Source organism: Sparassis crispa, assembly GCF_003851025.1.
Source record: "Sparassis crispa DNA, contig_000001F, whole genome shotgun sequence".
NCBI classification, from domain to species: domain Eukaryota; kingdom Fungi; phylum Basidiomycota; class Agaricomycetes; order Polyporales; family Sparassidaceae; genus Sparassis; species Sparassis crispa.
Genome location: NW_020939748.1, coordinates 2,863,031 through 2,879,650, shown reverse-complemented (window position 1 = coordinate 2,879,650; position 16,620 = coordinate 2,863,031). Strand labels below are relative to the sequence as shown.

The 16,620-nt window shown below is 54.7% G+C and overlaps 4 protein-coding genes across 4 annotated transcripts; 3 read left to right on the top strand and 1 right to left on the bottom strand.

The window, feature by feature from the left end:
- Nucleotides 1-3: 3 nt before the first annotated feature.
- Nucleotides 4-3,291, bottom strand: SCP_0210130 (hypothetical protein; the record flags this gene model as incomplete). Its single annotated transcript, XM_027754924.1, has 6 exons — nt 4-1,089; nt 1,144-2,174; nt 2,226-2,267; nt 2,322-2,408; nt 2,463-2,963; nt 3,015-3,291. 6 exons carry the CDS (start codon nt 3,289-3,291, stop codon nt 4-6), a joined length of 3,024 nt encoding a protein of 1,007 aa, XP_027610725.1.
- A 1,158-nt stretch (nt 3,292-4,449) lies between these two features.
- Nucleotides 4,450-4,710, top strand: SCP_0210120 (hypothetical protein; the record flags this gene model as incomplete). Its single annotated transcript, XM_027754923.1, has 2 exons — nt 4,450-4,560; nt 4,609-4,710. The coding sequence occupies 2 exons, from the start codon at nt 4,450-4,452 to the stop codon at nt 4,708-4,710; spliced, it is 213 nt and encodes a 70-aa protein (XP_027610724.1).
- Nucleotides 4,711-7,186: 2,476 nt separating this feature from the next.
- On the top strand, nt 7,187-8,862 carry SCP_0210110 (hypothetical protein; the record flags this gene model as incomplete). The annotated part of the gene is made up of 6 exons (XM_027754922.1): nt 7,187-7,241; nt 7,472-7,543; nt 7,735-8,133; nt 8,265-8,545; nt 8,640-8,678; nt 8,740-8,862. 6 exons carry the CDS (start codon nt 7,187-7,189, stop codon nt 8,860-8,862), a joined length of 969 nt encoding a protein of 322 aa, XP_027610723.1.
- Nucleotides 8,863-9,658: 796 nt separating this feature from the next.
- Nucleotides 9,659-11,308, top strand: SCP_0210100 (hypothetical protein; the record flags this gene model as incomplete). The annotated part of the gene is made up of 2 exons (XM_027754921.1): nt 9,659-10,862; nt 10,914-11,308. The coding sequence occupies 2 exons, from the start codon at nt 9,659-9,661 to the stop codon at nt 11,306-11,308; spliced, it is 1,599 nt and encodes a 532-aa protein (XP_027610722.1).
- Between the last annotated feature and the right edge of the window lie 5,312 nt (nt 11,309-16,620).

Below are 16,620 nucleotides of genomic sequence, written 5' to 3'. Positions count from 1 at the left end.
ATGTCATATTGGATTGCTACCCCGGTGCACGGTGAAAGACCTACGTCCATCCTCTGGTGCCCTGCCGCCACCGCTTCCAGACCCCGATGCTTCCCTGGGTGGAATACCGGGCCTCTGCTTCCTCACAACGACGAAAGAACGGCTCACATCCTGACCCGCAGCAGAGCTCGTCAACAAATCGCCCTCGCTCATGCGACGGCTTTTTCGTCGGTTGTACCAGTGCCTCTTCTTCCGCTGAGAGACATCGAAGCCATCCTCTGTCGTATCCACGACCGCATTGCTCCGGAACGAACCCTCCGCTGCAGAACGCAAGTTCAGTGCGGACGCGTCCTCAATGATGGCCGTCTGAGACTTCGTGCGGATGTGGGCGGGAGGCATGGCTCCTGGGGGCAGATTGAGGTCGGCATGTTTCGTGACGCTTCCGACGGACGGCGTTGGTGGTGGGGAATATTCGACGGGCGATGGAGTGTGTGCGAGATTGCTGGTCGGCACGTTTCGCTCGACTGAAGGGAAGGTATGGGTGGATCCCGACGCGATGGCGTATGGAGAGTCGATATGAGCCCGGCCTCCGCCAACCCTCGCAAAACCAGATTTTTGGGGCTCTGGAGGCGTGTGTGATGCGCCGTCCAAATGACTGTAGCCAGGACCAGGGAATGGCTGCCAGGCGCCCATGATGTATCCGGTTTCGTCGTCGCTGTCTTCCTTGTATGGCTGCAAGGCATGTTCTGGCCGTAGCACCGATGGTGGATTCGACGCCGACGGTGTGGGGGTAGCGTCCTTGAACGGTACTGCTGGTCTCGTTAAAGGAAGAGTTGAAGACGGCTGCTTCCCAGTATGCGACGATGTGTATCGCCCACGACCCCTGCGACTAGGCTTGCGCGAGCCGCAACATCCCAACAGACCCAAAGTACCAAGCAGCCCGCTATCCACGACATGCTTGCTGTGGTTGAAGCCGATGCCGCCAAATATTCGTACAGTGGCTTCGATAAGCTTCACAATGAGCATGAGATAGAAGGAGAGGTACACAAGGCCGAGGATGCACAGGATGGCATACGCGACCCACTGAGCCGCACCGGAGTTAATGGAGACCTATTGAGTGAACAGTAAGCACTATCCAGTATATAAAGTTGACTAAGTGCTCACAGTGGGTGTCAAAATCACTAGTAATACTGCGATCACAATTCGTGCGACACAGAACAGGAAGCTGATCAAACCCATACTAGCGCCTTGCCCCCACGGTAGCCAGACGCTAGTTCCAAGGGCAGAGAACACCTCAACGACCAAGATAATGATTGCCTGCGCAGTGCCGCTCTTCTGGCCGCATCCTATGGTGACACCAAACGCGATATTGGTGGCAAAAAGCAGACATGCGAATAGCTGTGAGCCATGCCTGTAATGATTGTAGAGCGGGCCAAGCGAAAGCAGAGTCCACGTTTCATCGTACAGTTTGGTGGTGCTCGTGAATTTCAACCTGAAGATGAAGAACGCGGGAAGTAGAACGGAGAATACAGCGAACGACAATGCTGCAAGAACAATGGACGAGAGAGACGCTCGAGGGCGCCCTAACGTCATCTGGTAGCACGAAAAGATAGTAACAGGGAGGTGGAACAGGATAACAATCCTGACCAGATTTCCTTGCAAGACGCTGCCATGGTAGGAAGCAAAGTTTTTTTGCAATCTCCAAGATGGTCTACCAGGGAATCTTGAAGCAGCGCGAAAAAGAAAATTTCCGTTCAGTGACCTGTTTTCGTCTGGAAATTGTAGTGCACCAGCATCTAGCATGTCCTTACTCGCTGATGAGTAACGAGGACTGCGTGAGCCTGCTAACATTGTTGCATTGCTTGGCCCTCTGATTATGGACGAGACAAGCAGGTCTAAAGCCCATACAACTAGGCTGAGAATGATTGCAGCAGCAATGATGGCGAGGAACAGTGTGAGACACATGCCAAACAGATCTTGCGGGCGAATGCCAACGGCCCAAGCAAATGACGAAATTCCATGCGTCGCATCCACCGGTAATTGGAACAGTAAATTGGGCGCATCGGCGTCAATGAAGATTTCTGAAGACGCATTGTTCAGTTGGTCCGCGTAATCAGATGGTGGGTCGAAAGGGAGAACTGTGAGCGGATTCCAACGCTGAGCATCTCCTTCAGAGCCTTGAGACAGAGAGATATCTGTGGACCAACATGAGTGCTGCAACTCAGAAACTTGCATCGTAAACATACTGTAGGTTAAGGTAGACCAAGCAGTTTGAGATAGCAAGGGATCTATAGATAGCGTAAGTACTAGGACCTTGACAGAACATGATGATCACGACGTACAGACAAACTCAGGCCACTGAACAGCTACCATTGCTAGTGCCGCACACCACTGTGTATGAAATATGATATCCCGTAATGATGGAGTGCCTTAAAACCATTTCATGTTATAATAATCCTGAGGTCAGGATACATTGCACTTACAAAACCGCATAAGGGCAGGAGAATTGGCAAGGCGTTCGCCACTGATTGCACTCGCAAGCATGAAACCAACGCTCTCCACTCTTGCCCAGATCCCGGCACCGTTTCTGGTGAAACCTCGACCCCATGCCGCAACGAGCCGAGCCAAACCAACCACGACCCAATAAGCTATTGCCAGACTGACTGTTACCCAGAAGATAATGTGTGCGCGACCGTAGACAGAACCTGTCAAGCCAGGGTGGAGGACTGTCGTGTTCAAGTTCAAGCAAAGAAGTTCGTGTTGGTATGGGTCTAACGCCCGGAGCTGCGTATCAAAGGTCACCAACTCATAGTTGGAGGGCAAGTTCACTGAAGTAGAAAATGCGAAGGGACCCGCGGGAAATGGACAGTACCCAGGAGTGGAAGATGGGGGGTTAGAAGATGGCGGACGCAATTTCTCGCAAAAGTACGAATTATTGTTCCACACATTGAAGGTCAACATCTCGGTGGTGGTAAACAAAGTCGCTGAAAGGTGTGAGTCGCGTTAAACTGACCTCCACATTGCTGAAAACGTACTGGCGAGATTCTCCTGACTAGACGAGAGAACGATCGTCGCAGGATTTTGCCCCAATACAGTCAAGTTCAGGTGCTTTCCGCCAGAGGAGCCTTGCAAGACCTGAGCATAGACATTAGAAACGTTGAGTTTCTGCGAGATGTTGCCGTTGAAACAATCCTGAAAGTCGATACTGGCAGGCTGAGCAACAGTATAACTGAGATGAGACAGAGTGAGAGTGAGGGCGAGCAACACTCGAGGAAGTGACGACCATGTGTGTAACGGATGTCGTTCAGCCATTCCAGCGAGTCTGATAGGGATAAGGAGACACAGTGCCCCGACGAGTGCACTCGACGTGGACGACGCTCACGACACGGCGAACGCACTCCGGGCCAGGTGGCGCAGGGGGCCCCACCAATCGGAAGTCCAGGCCCAACCCCACTAGTAATCGAAGTTGTAACTTTGCTACAACCGGATAAGAAAGCTACTGCCCAGGGCTTCAAGCTTCGATGCTGCAGCTTCAAATTTTCAAACCTTGTTCAGAACATGTTTCAGCAGTCCACATCCCTTGCTTTCGTGCCCGGTTACCCTCAAGCTGTTGAAGGCTGTCCTATTTAGGCTCAACCGTCATCAAACTTATCTGCCGCGTCTCTGTGAGTCTGCGTCAGTGCCTGAAGTGCTGCAGCGGCTGCCAAAGCTCTCTGCGGTGCATTGACCAACGTTACCCAATGTGCGGCTCGGCGGGAGAAGAGCAATTCTTGTATCTACTGATCCGTGTCCGAGGAATGATACTACTGCTATAGGTGCCTACGATGCCTATCATTTGATTCGGTGAGGGGGCCTGCACAGCTGTGCAAAATTTTCTTACTTGCACTTGCGATGCTGACGTGTCGTTTCCGAACCCTCGTTTCAGGTAGTTGGGCCATAGTGTCTTCGCGAGCTCACCATTTCTCTCTCCTTTCGCTCTAATTTATCTGTGTTCAGATCGCAACTACATGATTCATCTTGTCCGCCTGCTGTGTGAATGTAGTGGCCCCACTTGCACAGCCTGCGGCTGTTTCCATGCTTTATCGGGTATCCCTTTATTATTGCGTCTCCAGCTGTCCTCTAGATGGCGTGCGTGACTGTCTCCAAGTCGGGCTCGGATGTTACCCCCCACTGAACGACGTCCTAGCGGGTTGTCCTCGGTTGGATTTAGCACTGCAGTGGAAGGATTTGACCGGTTCCCACTCACTGCTCGTGTACGTCGCGATCAGTGTTTGACCTAGAGATTTTTGGCCCAGATGATTTCAAGCAGATTCAGAACAAGTATTTCACACCTAGAGCAGTGTCCTCTACATCTTTGGGGCTGACTGAGAACACTACGTGGTCATCGGGTCGTCCATTCATATTGTGTCTTCCCATGTTATGTTCCGTGCCTGTGCTTGTCCCACTTATTTCCGCGACGCAGAAATAGACATGATGCAAGTTGTACACAATGGTTTGGCGTGCACGTCTGTGGGCCGTCTTAACCTCATTACGGGGAATTTTTTGTTGAGGCATCATCTCAACACTGAGAAGCCGCAGAAGGTGCGCACTGGTTTTGCCCCAGACCATCTTATTCATGCAAAGCGCTAGTCTGACTTTCCTCTACAACCCGTGCCTGACCCGTGCGGAGCAATACATCGGCGTCTCGTCCAGTACACTTTGTTCGACAACCTCTGGAGCTCCGAGTGGTGAATTGAGGCTCACAACCTTCGTCGGCTACGTGGACGCGCCTACCTGATATGGTTGTCTGTGACGATGCCATCATAACGAATGTCCTCAGGACCTTATCCTAGGCCTCTTTTGCATCGAAGCTTCCCATGATCATGGACCACTTTAATCACTGTTGCTCGCCTCTGCGACCGCTAAGCTCGAAGTTACAAAGCTGGCAGGGGCTTCCGCGCGTGTGCGTCGGAATTTCGTGGAACCGATAAGCACAGCGAAGTCAGTGGGGCTCGCGGAGCTCCACCTATTATTGCACTACTTAATTCATTCTCACTCGTGCTGAGGCCTGCGTAGTATCGTTGTGCCATGGACGACACGAAATGAATCGAAGTGCAGCCGCACAGACTCAGACGCCACAATGTCTCCGCTGAAAATTTGACAAGGCGAGACTGTCTAAAAATGCATTTTTTCTGGGGTTCACGCGAGCCAGCGGTGGCAGGAGCGCCGTTGCTTTGTGTTTCAGGTCGTTACCGGGAAGGGGCCGAGTGGTGACTTCGCGGGACTGGAAGAGGAAGGTAGGGACCTGAACGTAAGCAGAAGCGAACGACCCAGAAGACACGGAAGCTCTTGGGTCGCGCAGGTCCGCCGCGAAGGCACCAGAACCTCCCAGTAGGTACCGTACTTATCGCAGCAAGCGTAACCTTCGGCTTGTTTGGCAGACCGCGAAGCATGCCCTTCTGCAAGTCGCCGTGGCGTGGGCAGTAAATGAATTCGGCCAGTGACCTTCAGTCAGCGTGTTTACAAGCTCGACAGTCGTGGGTGACAACACGCACCCATATGGCTATATGCATGTAGGCTACAGGGTGTATGCTCCCTGTCCTTGTCGTCCACTTGCAGAGTGTGTCCCTTTGCTAAGTACAGTCTGAAAAAAAATGAGGGGGAACGTTACGTTGCCTCCAGAAGAGCGGCCGATATTGGGACATGTACACAATAAATAGCACGCCAAGACCCAATTGGCCAGCTCGGTTAGATACCCATACTACGGGGAATGTCCACAAAGAGCACCACAGCGAGGGAGTGACCCTGTATGCGCCAGGTCGCCCAGGCACATGAGCCCCGATAACTACGCGCGCACAGATTATGACCAAGTTCTTGAATTGAGCCGACCGACAAGACTTTCATGTGCCGGGTTCCATACGGCGTGGACTACGCAGCGCAGCCCGGGCCCGATACTCGGTAGGGCAAACGTAGGCAGGTCACGAACGTCCCGACAGCCGCGTCCACGGCAGAAGCGAGGAAGCATGTGGGCGCATTTGTGTCTTGAGAATTCGAGACCGAAATCCACGAAGGAGGCGCAGTAGTGAGGCTTACGCCTCGAGGGCTTACGACCACCGACCGAGCATCGCGACATCGTCCCCGAGGTGGAAGTTTACGCGAAGTCGCCGGCAGCAAACGGCCCGGGGATCTAGAGATCTCTCCACTAATGGTGGTGAGAAGTGGTCGTCGTCGTCGTTGTGGTGGCGGTTGACTACTGCTGCTCTTGGCGGGGTGCAGGACAAGGCAGTGTAATGTTTAGGCAGCGCTGTACAATACTGATGGACTTGTGCCACGCATCTGGAAACTGCACAAGGCTATGAGGCCTACATAGGACTATGTAGTAGGGACCTGGCTAGCCGAGTGCTAGCCGAGCCTACATAGTCCTACATAGGCAGCTGTAGACCTCCGAGCAAAGTACCAGTTGCAGATGCGATAATGCATCTGTAGGACCACAATGCATAGCCGCAGTCTTGCTACGCGAGATCATGGCAATTAGAAAGTTTTCGAGAGTCTGTGATTGGGAGTTATTATCAAAATGTGTATTTTGAGTATGCACGTTAAGTAATCATAGACGCAGGAGGACGTTTGATCTCCTCCTTGAAGATGCTATACGCGGTCGCACGTGATACGTGTAGACGCGTCGCGTCACCGTCCCGTCAGATTGCACCAACCCGTAGGTGATGGTTCGTAGCTGTCCCAAATCAGTACGGTTGATTCCAGTGTGCGAAGTGAAAATTTATCCACACAGCGAGCGCAGACACAGCTATGACAATCAAGTAAGATACCGCGCAGACCAGGAAATTGCTTACCACGAGTTGCCGCTGCAAGGGCAGTCTGAGCGATCTTTCTCCGAACTACAGTAGTTGGCACACCTTGCAGACGGCCTTGCTAGTCACCAGGAAGTACTTATTTATGAAGAGACGCGTTAGCGAGGGATTTGCTTCCGCCAGGAGACTTTTAGATGCCGCGGCAGTGAACGCGCGGAATCAGATTAAACCTCCGAAAGAGGTAATTGACAATTCTTAAAATGCACATTCAAGCTCCGTCCCAAATGAGGAGTCACGGGCCGCGGCTCGCTTATGTGAGCTTCACTATCTCTCTTTCACACTCTCATTCCGAAACACACCGGGCCCAAAGCACCGTTCCGCAGACTGTCAGAAAGATATATTTGAAAGCTTTGTGCGTCTAGATGAGCACGACCAATCTTGAAGAGGCTGCGTCCGTTGCCGCAGAATACATCGCCAGTAAGTGTTCTGCTGTTTCAGTGTCTGTTTGTGGTGATGTTCGCTGTACGTTTGATGCCTTTGCACGTATGGCGAGCATCATCATCATGAGCCAGAGTTTGGCCAGCTCGTCTGTGGTCGCTTTCTCGTCAGTGCCTTTCGCCACCGGGCTTCCGCTCTGGCTCGGCGTAATCCGTCCGGCCTCAGGTGATACTTACAAACGGGTTCGCCGGTACTAACTTGCCCTGCAGGTCTAGAGAATTTGCCGCAGGAGACCCAGCATATTCTCCATGAGATACAGCACCGTGATGCTCGGACGAACGGTGCGTTATTGCTCGATGGTTCTGAGGGGTGTGCTGAATCGCTGACATGCCCTTACCCTTCGATATCGACGTGTCCTTCTGGCCGGTTCGGTAATGCCTGCTTCTATCTCCGGCAATGACCCGTCCTTCTTCACCGTGGCTTCTCGCATCGAATTCCGCACCTTTAATCCATCTTTGGATATGAAACTCAGAGCTGCAGCAGGAGATCCAGAAAGAAACGGCCAAATATATCCGGCACTCGCTCCGCTCCGCCACAATGAGTCCGGCCCAGTCACTTCCTCCGAAGGACTCCGCTATCCCACCTGCGATAGAGGCGTCCTATGCGGAAATTGACCAGCTCGCGGAGGAGAAGGAGAAGCTCGCGCAGAGGCTGGTGAAGCTTATCGAGCGCGCGCGCACAAGGCTGGAGTACGATCTGAACAGGGTGCTTATATTGCAGGGCGAGTTGGATCCTTCCGTGCAGGTCGCATACACAGGCCTAGCAGCGCGAAATGCGGCGCAGCAGATGACAGAGAGTCTGCGCAATGCCATCGCCATCCCGGAGGCGCCGGTAGTTGTGGCGGTGTCCTCTGTCCAACCACCGCTGAAGAGTGCGTGTTTACTATGGGGGCATGACATTTGTGGTTGCTGACTGGGATAATATTCTGGCACTGAATTGAACCCTGTTACGGCATTCCGCTCGGGCATTTCCCTTACTTTGGCCGATTGGTACCTACCTCAGGACGCCGTGTGACCGCTACGGCTTCGGCGGGCAGCATTAAGCTTCCGAGTCCGGCGCCTATGCCAGCTGGCGCCCACGTCGGGGGCCAACGGTCTAGGTTATCGCAGCAGGTGCATACGCGCCACTCGCCTGCGCGAGTGCGGCGGGTGACTGCGTCCGTGGGGCCGGGGGCGGACGAAGACGCTGAGGGCGAAGAGGACGTCGACGAAGCAATGGAGGAGGGCGGCGAGGGGGAAGACAAGGAGCTCTACTGTTTCTGCCAGAAGCTCTCTTACGGCGAGGTACGTATTTCGGAGCGCTTGCAGGTTAGTTCGCGCCGGCTGTTGTGGATTGCTGACTCTATTCTTTGCGGCTACTCGTCTACATTCTATGTAGATGATTGGGTGCGACAATCCGCAATGTCGATACCAATGGGTAAGCTCCGCCTCGCCACATTTTTAGAGTATACGTATTGACTACGCCGCCACATCCGCAGTTCCACCTGTCGTGTGTGAACCTGAGACCGCCGCTGCCGGAGAATTGGTATTGCGAGGACTGTCTGGCGAAGAAGGGGCTTCAGGTGGCGGCGGGAGGAGGCCGGAAAGGGCGTAAGAAATGAAACGGCGGCGCAGGAAGGTTCGAAACGCAGGAGAGCGCGCGCTAGGGCGACCGGCGAGAAGCGGAGAAGGATGGAGTTGAAAGTGGCAGCGAGGAGCTTGATTGGGGGTGGCAGGACAGAGTGTGCGGAGCAGTGCGGGATTGAGAGAGCAGATGACGGACGGGCGCGCAGAGAGGAGAATGTGAGAGAGTGTCGCTATGGAGTAAGAGAACGCCGGGGGCGGCAGTAACCGAGAGCTCTTCGACTGGGCTGGAGCATGGTGAATGGATTTGGAGATCTCGCGAGATGAGGGGAGGGCTCGGTTCGCTGTGAGAAAAACGTGTGCAGACGTGCCCAGAAAGGAAGGCAGGGCGATAAAGAGAAACGGGAACACGGTTCACGGGAGCGACAAGCGTGGGAGCGGGGGACGGCGGGCGGACAGTCTCCCGACGGCGGCGGGTCCTGGAGACCTTCGGGGACGCGGCGGACGCAGCGATGGGGGTCTGGGAGAGTTGTCATATTTGGGAGAGCAGTTGCCTGATGCGGCATGGAGTGTTGGCCGGGGGATATGTTTTCTGCAGAAAGTCTGTTTTTTGGACGTGCCTCGTCATGCGTCGGAAGAAAATGTCCGAGAGGCGCCGGACCAGATCGTCGGGTCGAGTGGGCAGCTTCGGGACTAGGCCATATACGGAGGCAGCACAGGTTTCCATGGACCCCGGAAGCACCCTTGGATGTAGCACACTCAAAACGCGTCCTGAAAAGAACTCGCCACTGAGCCTGTCCCGGTCACCTGCCGCCCTCTCTCTGCTCAATCTCCATGGACTCCCTGGCGTTCGACAGCTACACCTCCTACTCCGACTCCTCCGCTCCCCGCACTCCCTCTCCTCGCACTTCCATCGCGTCCGACGACATGCAGTCCTTCCCCTCCCCACCCAACTACAAGCATCCTCTAGATGTCCATATACACCGCAATATCTTCGACCACAGCGACGAGCACGGCATCGCTCCCGAGACCCACACTCTCGAGGCCGCGCATATGTGGTCATCTCCTTACCCGGGTTCGTACGCTGCACCCGGCTCGCGAGGTTCGTTGCTCGAGGAGCTCTATGAACCCGGCATTCCGGACGATTCCCTCCAGAACGATGTGTACCACCACCAGTCTTCTGATCCCACTTTGCATGGGACCAACTGGTATCATCTTACGCAGGCTCACCCAATGTCTTCCATGCGCCACGCCCACGACGTTGCCATGACCCGCCGCGCGACCTTCCCATACGTCCGACAGGACCGTGGCGAGTCCTTCTACACGCCCTCTCCTCCGTTCGGCGGCAGCGATCACGATTCTATTACTAGTAGCCCTTACGGCTCGCGTCCTGGCACCGTCTACAGCGAGCCGCTCTCTATCCACGGGTCTCCGAACCTTGGCATGTCGGAATCTCTCCACGCGCACCAACTTGACGAGCCCTTTGCCCATACAGTCTCCATGACGAACTCTCCCCATCCCCACTTCCACGATTACCATCTAGACGGCATTAAAACTGAGGAGGCTGCGCCCGTTATCGTCCCTTCCCAGACCGCTTACTGCCGGCCAACGTCAGCGGGCATGCTTCCTCTTCCTTGCTTATCACCGCACGCAGGCCTTCTTGTGCAGCACACAGATGATGCGGCTTCGAAGGAGACGCAGTATCTCCGCAGGCGGTGTTTTAACTGCCACACGACAGAGCCCCCCAGTTGGCGCCGGTCGACGCTCAACCCGGGCAAGATCGTCTGCAACAAGTGCGGTCTCTACGAGCGCACTCACTTGCGACCGCGGCCGTTGCGCTTCGACGAGCTCCGGGCAGGGCACAAGTCGAGGAAGCCGCCAAAAGTAGCAGGCAGCCCAAAACAGGGTAAAATGACCCACATGGTGAAGAAGGAGCCCCGCGAAGGCGAGATGGAGGGCATGATTCCCCGGCGGTCGTCTGTATCATCGCTTTCTTCGTCAGTGTCTGGCGGTACGTCGAGTGACTGGGACGACAATGGTCAGTCCTCAGCCACTTCGTACCCGGACACGTTATTGACGTTTCCCGCAGTCTCCGTGTACTCGTCTGGCTCCGCGCCTCCTTCGTCGATGGGCTCGCCGGTGCCATCGGGATTCTCCATGTCGCGCGACTGCAACTCGCAATCGCCTCCGCTTCCGCGTGATGGTGGAATCCGGCTGCCGAACGCACCGCTCTCTGATATCGCATCTCTTCAGTCGCATCAGCCGCTGCACCCTCTGTCCTCCCCCCGCAAGTCAGCCACCGCGCCCATGCCCTACATTCAGTCGCAGGTGCAGTCGGATTTCTACACGCGCCGCGGATCTTTGCCGCCTCCGTTTGACCTGCAGCGGAGCTCGATCCCGGAAGTCACGGGCTGGCAGAGCGTCCCTCTCGCGGACCTGGCACCTGCCAAATCCATGAAGCCGCGCAAGGCCGTGATTGCGTAGACGGTTATACCCCCCTCATAGAGCCCTCCCGCCTCATCCGTTGTATCTTTCGCGCCGTTTTTCGTCGGATAGGCGTTGGCCTTACACCGCTGCGTTGTATAATTCCGAAAAACACACATACCACCGCGCGCGCGTATACCATGCTGGACAGCCACCCGAAGCCAAAATGCGCCCGTTGTACTTCTCCGCCCCGCCCGCCGACGCACCGGCGCCATTGTATCACTTGCCACTGCATCGCTTCGCTCACCCCGTTTGCCTTCCCACTTCACTCCACGTACCTAACTGCATCGCTCTGGTTTCGCTGTTCTCGTTCTTGGGATTATATTTTTTGTTACTTATTGGCTGCCGTCCGTTTTTTTATACTTACTCCGTCTGTGTCTTGCTGTTGCGGTGGCGCGTGCTCCATCTATCTATTGCCCCGCTTGTCTATCTGTGTCTACAATGAACTCACAGCATATCCCTGTAATCGTAGTCTATAGGAAGTATCCATGCAATTCAATAACATGAATTAAGCCATGTATATACGCCTTGTGTGTGCCGCGTCTGAAAATGGTGAGAAGACATGGATTATCTTCAGACCGACATGCAAAGTCGGTCAGGATTGGAGACAATATATTGTCAGATAACGACCAATCACGCCGAAACCCACGCGGTGCAAAACATCTCGCGCCTGCTAGCATGTGCAGCCTCGTCCGTCCTAGGAATCCCGCTGCCAGGACCGCATAGTGCACCGCCTGGTGACCAAGGGGTCCTTGTTCATGGCAGTGCGACTGTGACAGTCACGAGACGTGTGCGGGTGAGGAGGTGGAGTACATTCCACGCTGTCCGCGCCGCTGTCGACGACAGCCAGTGTAACCAGTGCGACACGGCGCCGCACTGACACGCTTCGCGACGTGCGGCCACACGTGCCCGATTGGCCGCGAGTGTGGCGCCTGGAATTCGACGCACGGTGGGCGGAAACGCGATCGACGGTTTGGCTTAGCCTGTGCGCGTAAGGCGGTAAGTGGGCTGACTTATCTCCTCGTGCTCAGCAATAGAGTGCGGCCCCCGCCTCGCGGGAAAAACCTTGGAGCGGGCTCATGCACCGCCGGCGGGCGTCCAGGTGTTGTCGGCGTCGCGCGCGGACTCCTGCAGAGCAGAAGAGCGTTTCAGCGAACGGATCGTTCTACGCCCGAAACGCGTCGGGTGGCCGATGCTGCGGCGACGACGAGTGTAAATCGTCTGCGAAGGCTAGTTTGCGTCTAAGAACAGGCTGTATGCATGAGCCTAGCCGCAGCCTTCTGGCCTGGAGCGTGTGTCGTCGGATTCAGAGGGCGCGTCGGGAGGGCGACACGTGTACTGCTCCCGGACTTCGACGCCCGCGGGCCCTCCTTCTGCGGGGCTAAATCCCAGGTTGGACTCTTCTGAGCTTCATCCGTTTTCGAGTTTTTTTTTTCTGCTTTCGCCGCCGGTGCTGTGGGTCTGTGCGGACACTACACGAAATTTTACCGAATGTCGCGATTGTACAACTCACGCCATACGCCCATTTATAGTTGCACCAAGAGCAGCAAGTCCCGCTTTATCGGCGAGGTGAGCAGACGGGTTTTCGACTGACACTCGAACGATCTACAGTTGTGAAGGGACGCCGTCGGTATCCCCCGAAGATTCGTGTGTACCCGCGCTCTGTTGCAGACTGCACTCTACGAGCCTATCTGGTCGACACACATCCATCAGCATACTGTACAGCTTGTCGACATGGTTCATGCAATACGGATCGACGAACCCCGCGGTTTCAGATGTAAGTGTGATCAACGTGGAGGATCGCTGACGATTTGGATGCACTTATAATTTAACATAGCGGTTCTGCTCACAGGAAGGCAGTACTGTCGATTTATTGCACCTGTACGGGGGAGCTATGTCTCGCGGCATACTCGTCAACGTGGTCAGAGCGCGCGGGGTGGTCGGTCGACTCGGTCCAGCCGCTCCTCTCAGTCACTGCGCCGCTGCATCGGCAGGTTGGAACTGGGGTCCGCGTTCAGACTAGTCTCGACGATCCGCCCTATGCTCATTTGTTATCGGACTGACGTAGCTTGCCATGCGCTCACCCCGTATATGGACCTGGGAGAATCGATCCAGTCTCTTTCCCTTGTCCTCTGACAGCACCTGGCGACCAGTCTATACAAGCCACCCAGGCTGTACGGAGGGCGCAACTGCCAAATGCCTATCTCCTGGTTTCCTGTGGAGGTGCGGAGTCACGGAGGATGAAGGCTGATTGACTCGCAATCCACTATCTGTCCCCATTGCAGTACTAGTATGCGGTGCTCTCCATCTTCCCACCGCTGACTCGGGGCGTGGCATATGAGATGTCCGGGGAGGTGGCAATACGTGACGCTCGTCCTATTTGCGTTTGACGTTCCCGCCCATGTGCGCTCGCCGGATTCGGTGCCACAATGGCCGTTTGCCCGCGACGGACTTTCGCGAGACGCGCCCAGGATACGACAGGTGTAGCCATCCCCACTCGTCACACTCTCAATTTCCTTTACTAGGCACGCCCACGCCAGTCTCGGAGAACCCTCGAAGCAGTGAGGCACGCAGCCCTTCGTATAACGTCATCCTAGGTCACGTCGCCCTCGGCGCTGCGCGTTAAATGGAACCTGTTCGTGCTATCTCGCCCGCCGCAGACTATCCGGGATAGACTTACCAATTCGCCTTGCTCATGGGCCCACGACGGACACCAAGTGCCACCATGCTCGTCTTGTCGTTTCACCGTGGCCGGAGAATGACTCTTCTGCGCGATTCTCGGCTCCCGGCCTGTGAAATTATGCCGTTTCTTGCTTCCTCTCTGGGTTCCCGTCACCGCCTAGTATTACTGGCTTCTCGGACGTCACCTTATGGGTGAATTCAGACTGGGGTCTGGGGTAATCCGCAAGAAGTGCACGAAGTTGGCGCGAAGTTTGCGCTCATATTATAGATAGGTTCAATCTAGCCCTCGCGCGTGCTCTTGGGCGTTGCCGGATGCCGAACCCTGGTGAGTTCGTGCGAAGTTCTCGGCGGCTGACACGCGCCCTACGGGCGAACTCTGGACTTTGCAGGCAGATTGTAGAAGCACACAGGGAGCGTGAAGAAGGAAGCTCTAAGAAGCTCCATCGCGCCCTTCAGGATCTAGCGCAAATCCGGTCCAACGGAGACCCGTGGTCGAGGAGGGGAGCATTAGCTATGGAGGGCACCACCCCCATGACGCAGATTCCGCAGCGCACGAATTCCCACCAGTCCGTTTGTGCTATCTCAGCTGGAGTGCTACAAGCTGGCTATTTGGCCGGGGGGTTGGCGAGAGCTAGTGGTGGGTGTTAACTTCCATGCTTAGGCAGGGCTGCCGGCAAGCGGTCGGAATGAAGGGACTCCGGTGTTGGGCATAGTGCTTATTTGCGAGGATTCTAACTGTAAGGAGAACAAGAGTACGACCAAAAGGTCTCTGAGATTGTTCATTTCACACTTTTGCCGTAGACTAAGAAGAGCGCAGGCTGCACGAGGCCAAAACGTGTGCATTTACAACGAAACCATTCGCCAGTCGCGCCTTGAGACAATAAAAGGTATCTCCGAAGCATCTCGCGGCCTCAGTAGGGCGAAGCAAAGAAGGCCGCCTGCCTCAGCGTTGGTGCTGTAGTGGCCTGCCGCATAGGTGCAGCTGTATATTGCCGGGGATGATGCACCCCGTTCGACACGTGTAAAATGACTGTACTTTGTGGGATCCGCACCTTGGAGTGATCACTTGAGCTTGTGGGCGCATGCCGGCGCTCCTGCCTTCATGGCGATGACCACTATGTTTGTGGTTCGCGCGTCCAATTAGACGCAGCAGATTCGTCCAGACATATGATGAACGCCGTCACGGAGCGCTCGAGCTGTATCGATCGCGGCCCGTGGTGGATGGTAGCGAAAGAAACCTCGAGCGTGCAGGACGCGCAAACGCCATAGCAATTGCAATGCAGAAGTTGTCCGCCGCAGGGCACCACAAATATCAAACTGTTGTCATCACGTTCCGTGATCATGACAATATGGGAGCAAGAAGCAAAGGATCTCGCTGGCATGGGCGCTGTCCAGAAGGTACTCGGGACTGAAGAAACAGCCGAGGTGACTACCACGTCATGGACGTCCTCTTGTAATGGTACAACGTCCGATATAGTAGTCGGTTTTTGCATTCTTTAATATTCCGCTCATTGTCTACAGGTGGAACTGAGCAGAAAAGGATCGATCACCACCGCTTGGTGGGGACGGGAGATAATGCTCGACTTCAGGTGTTCTCTGAGAACACCGAGTACTGTATCGTCTCGATATATTCAAATTAAATCCCCAGTGTTAGGAAGGGAATGTATAGGCTCACAAAAATCTGTTTCTTGACGAACTGAACGTGCAAAGTCACATAATTTTGTCCTAACCAATTGCCCTGCTGTCATCCTTCCCCTAGACCCTTTACGTGGCAGGACTGTACGGCCGACGGCCGATGCTCAGTACTGTACCTGGGTCAAACAGAGAAATGAGTCCTTCGCCTACCGCCAATCAGATACCCGTCATATCTCGCATTGCAAGTCCGTATGAAGGATCATGACACCCATATTAGACTCTGATATGGTCCAGCTTTCAACATCAATGTGCCAGCCGTGGCAAGGATGTATCGTAAACACCTGTGCTGGCCATATATAAGGGACACGGTGGTACCTCTGATCTTGAGTATATTGCGTTGACGGCCATGAAGTGAATCCGTAATTACGATCCTACTGTACCGTGTGGTTCAGTGAGAGAGTTCTGTAATACATGTTTGTTAGTCTGCATGCGCCAACTAACACAAATTCAGCGGCAGTTCAGTAGCATTAGACTTACGTCTGAGTGATTCCGAAGTATTGCAACGTTGTCTTTCTCTCCGAAGACGCTTTCGAGCCACAAAGAAAGTATACGAGTACACCAAGGTTATATTCTACATCCGAGCCAACGACGGGAAATCCACACGTGCTTGCAAGACCTCGATTGGCTCGAAATGCAACAGCTAAGAGACGTCGTCTGAGGACCGGAAGCAGCTACTGGCACTACTAGTGGAAGAATACAGAATGGCAGGACCGTGACTGGCCGGCCTAAACCAAAGAGAGCTCACCGTGGCCATAAGGGTGTTTGCGCTGATCTGGTACAGCAAATTGATGCAGTCGGCTGTAGCTGGAGTACAGTTGTGGTAGCTTTTCTGGATCACGTCAACGAAAGCTTTTGGCCTGTAGTACTTAGTACTACGGAGAAATTAAGTTCATACTACGGGACCGCCGTCACGGTCGGCATGTCCTCCGCGATAT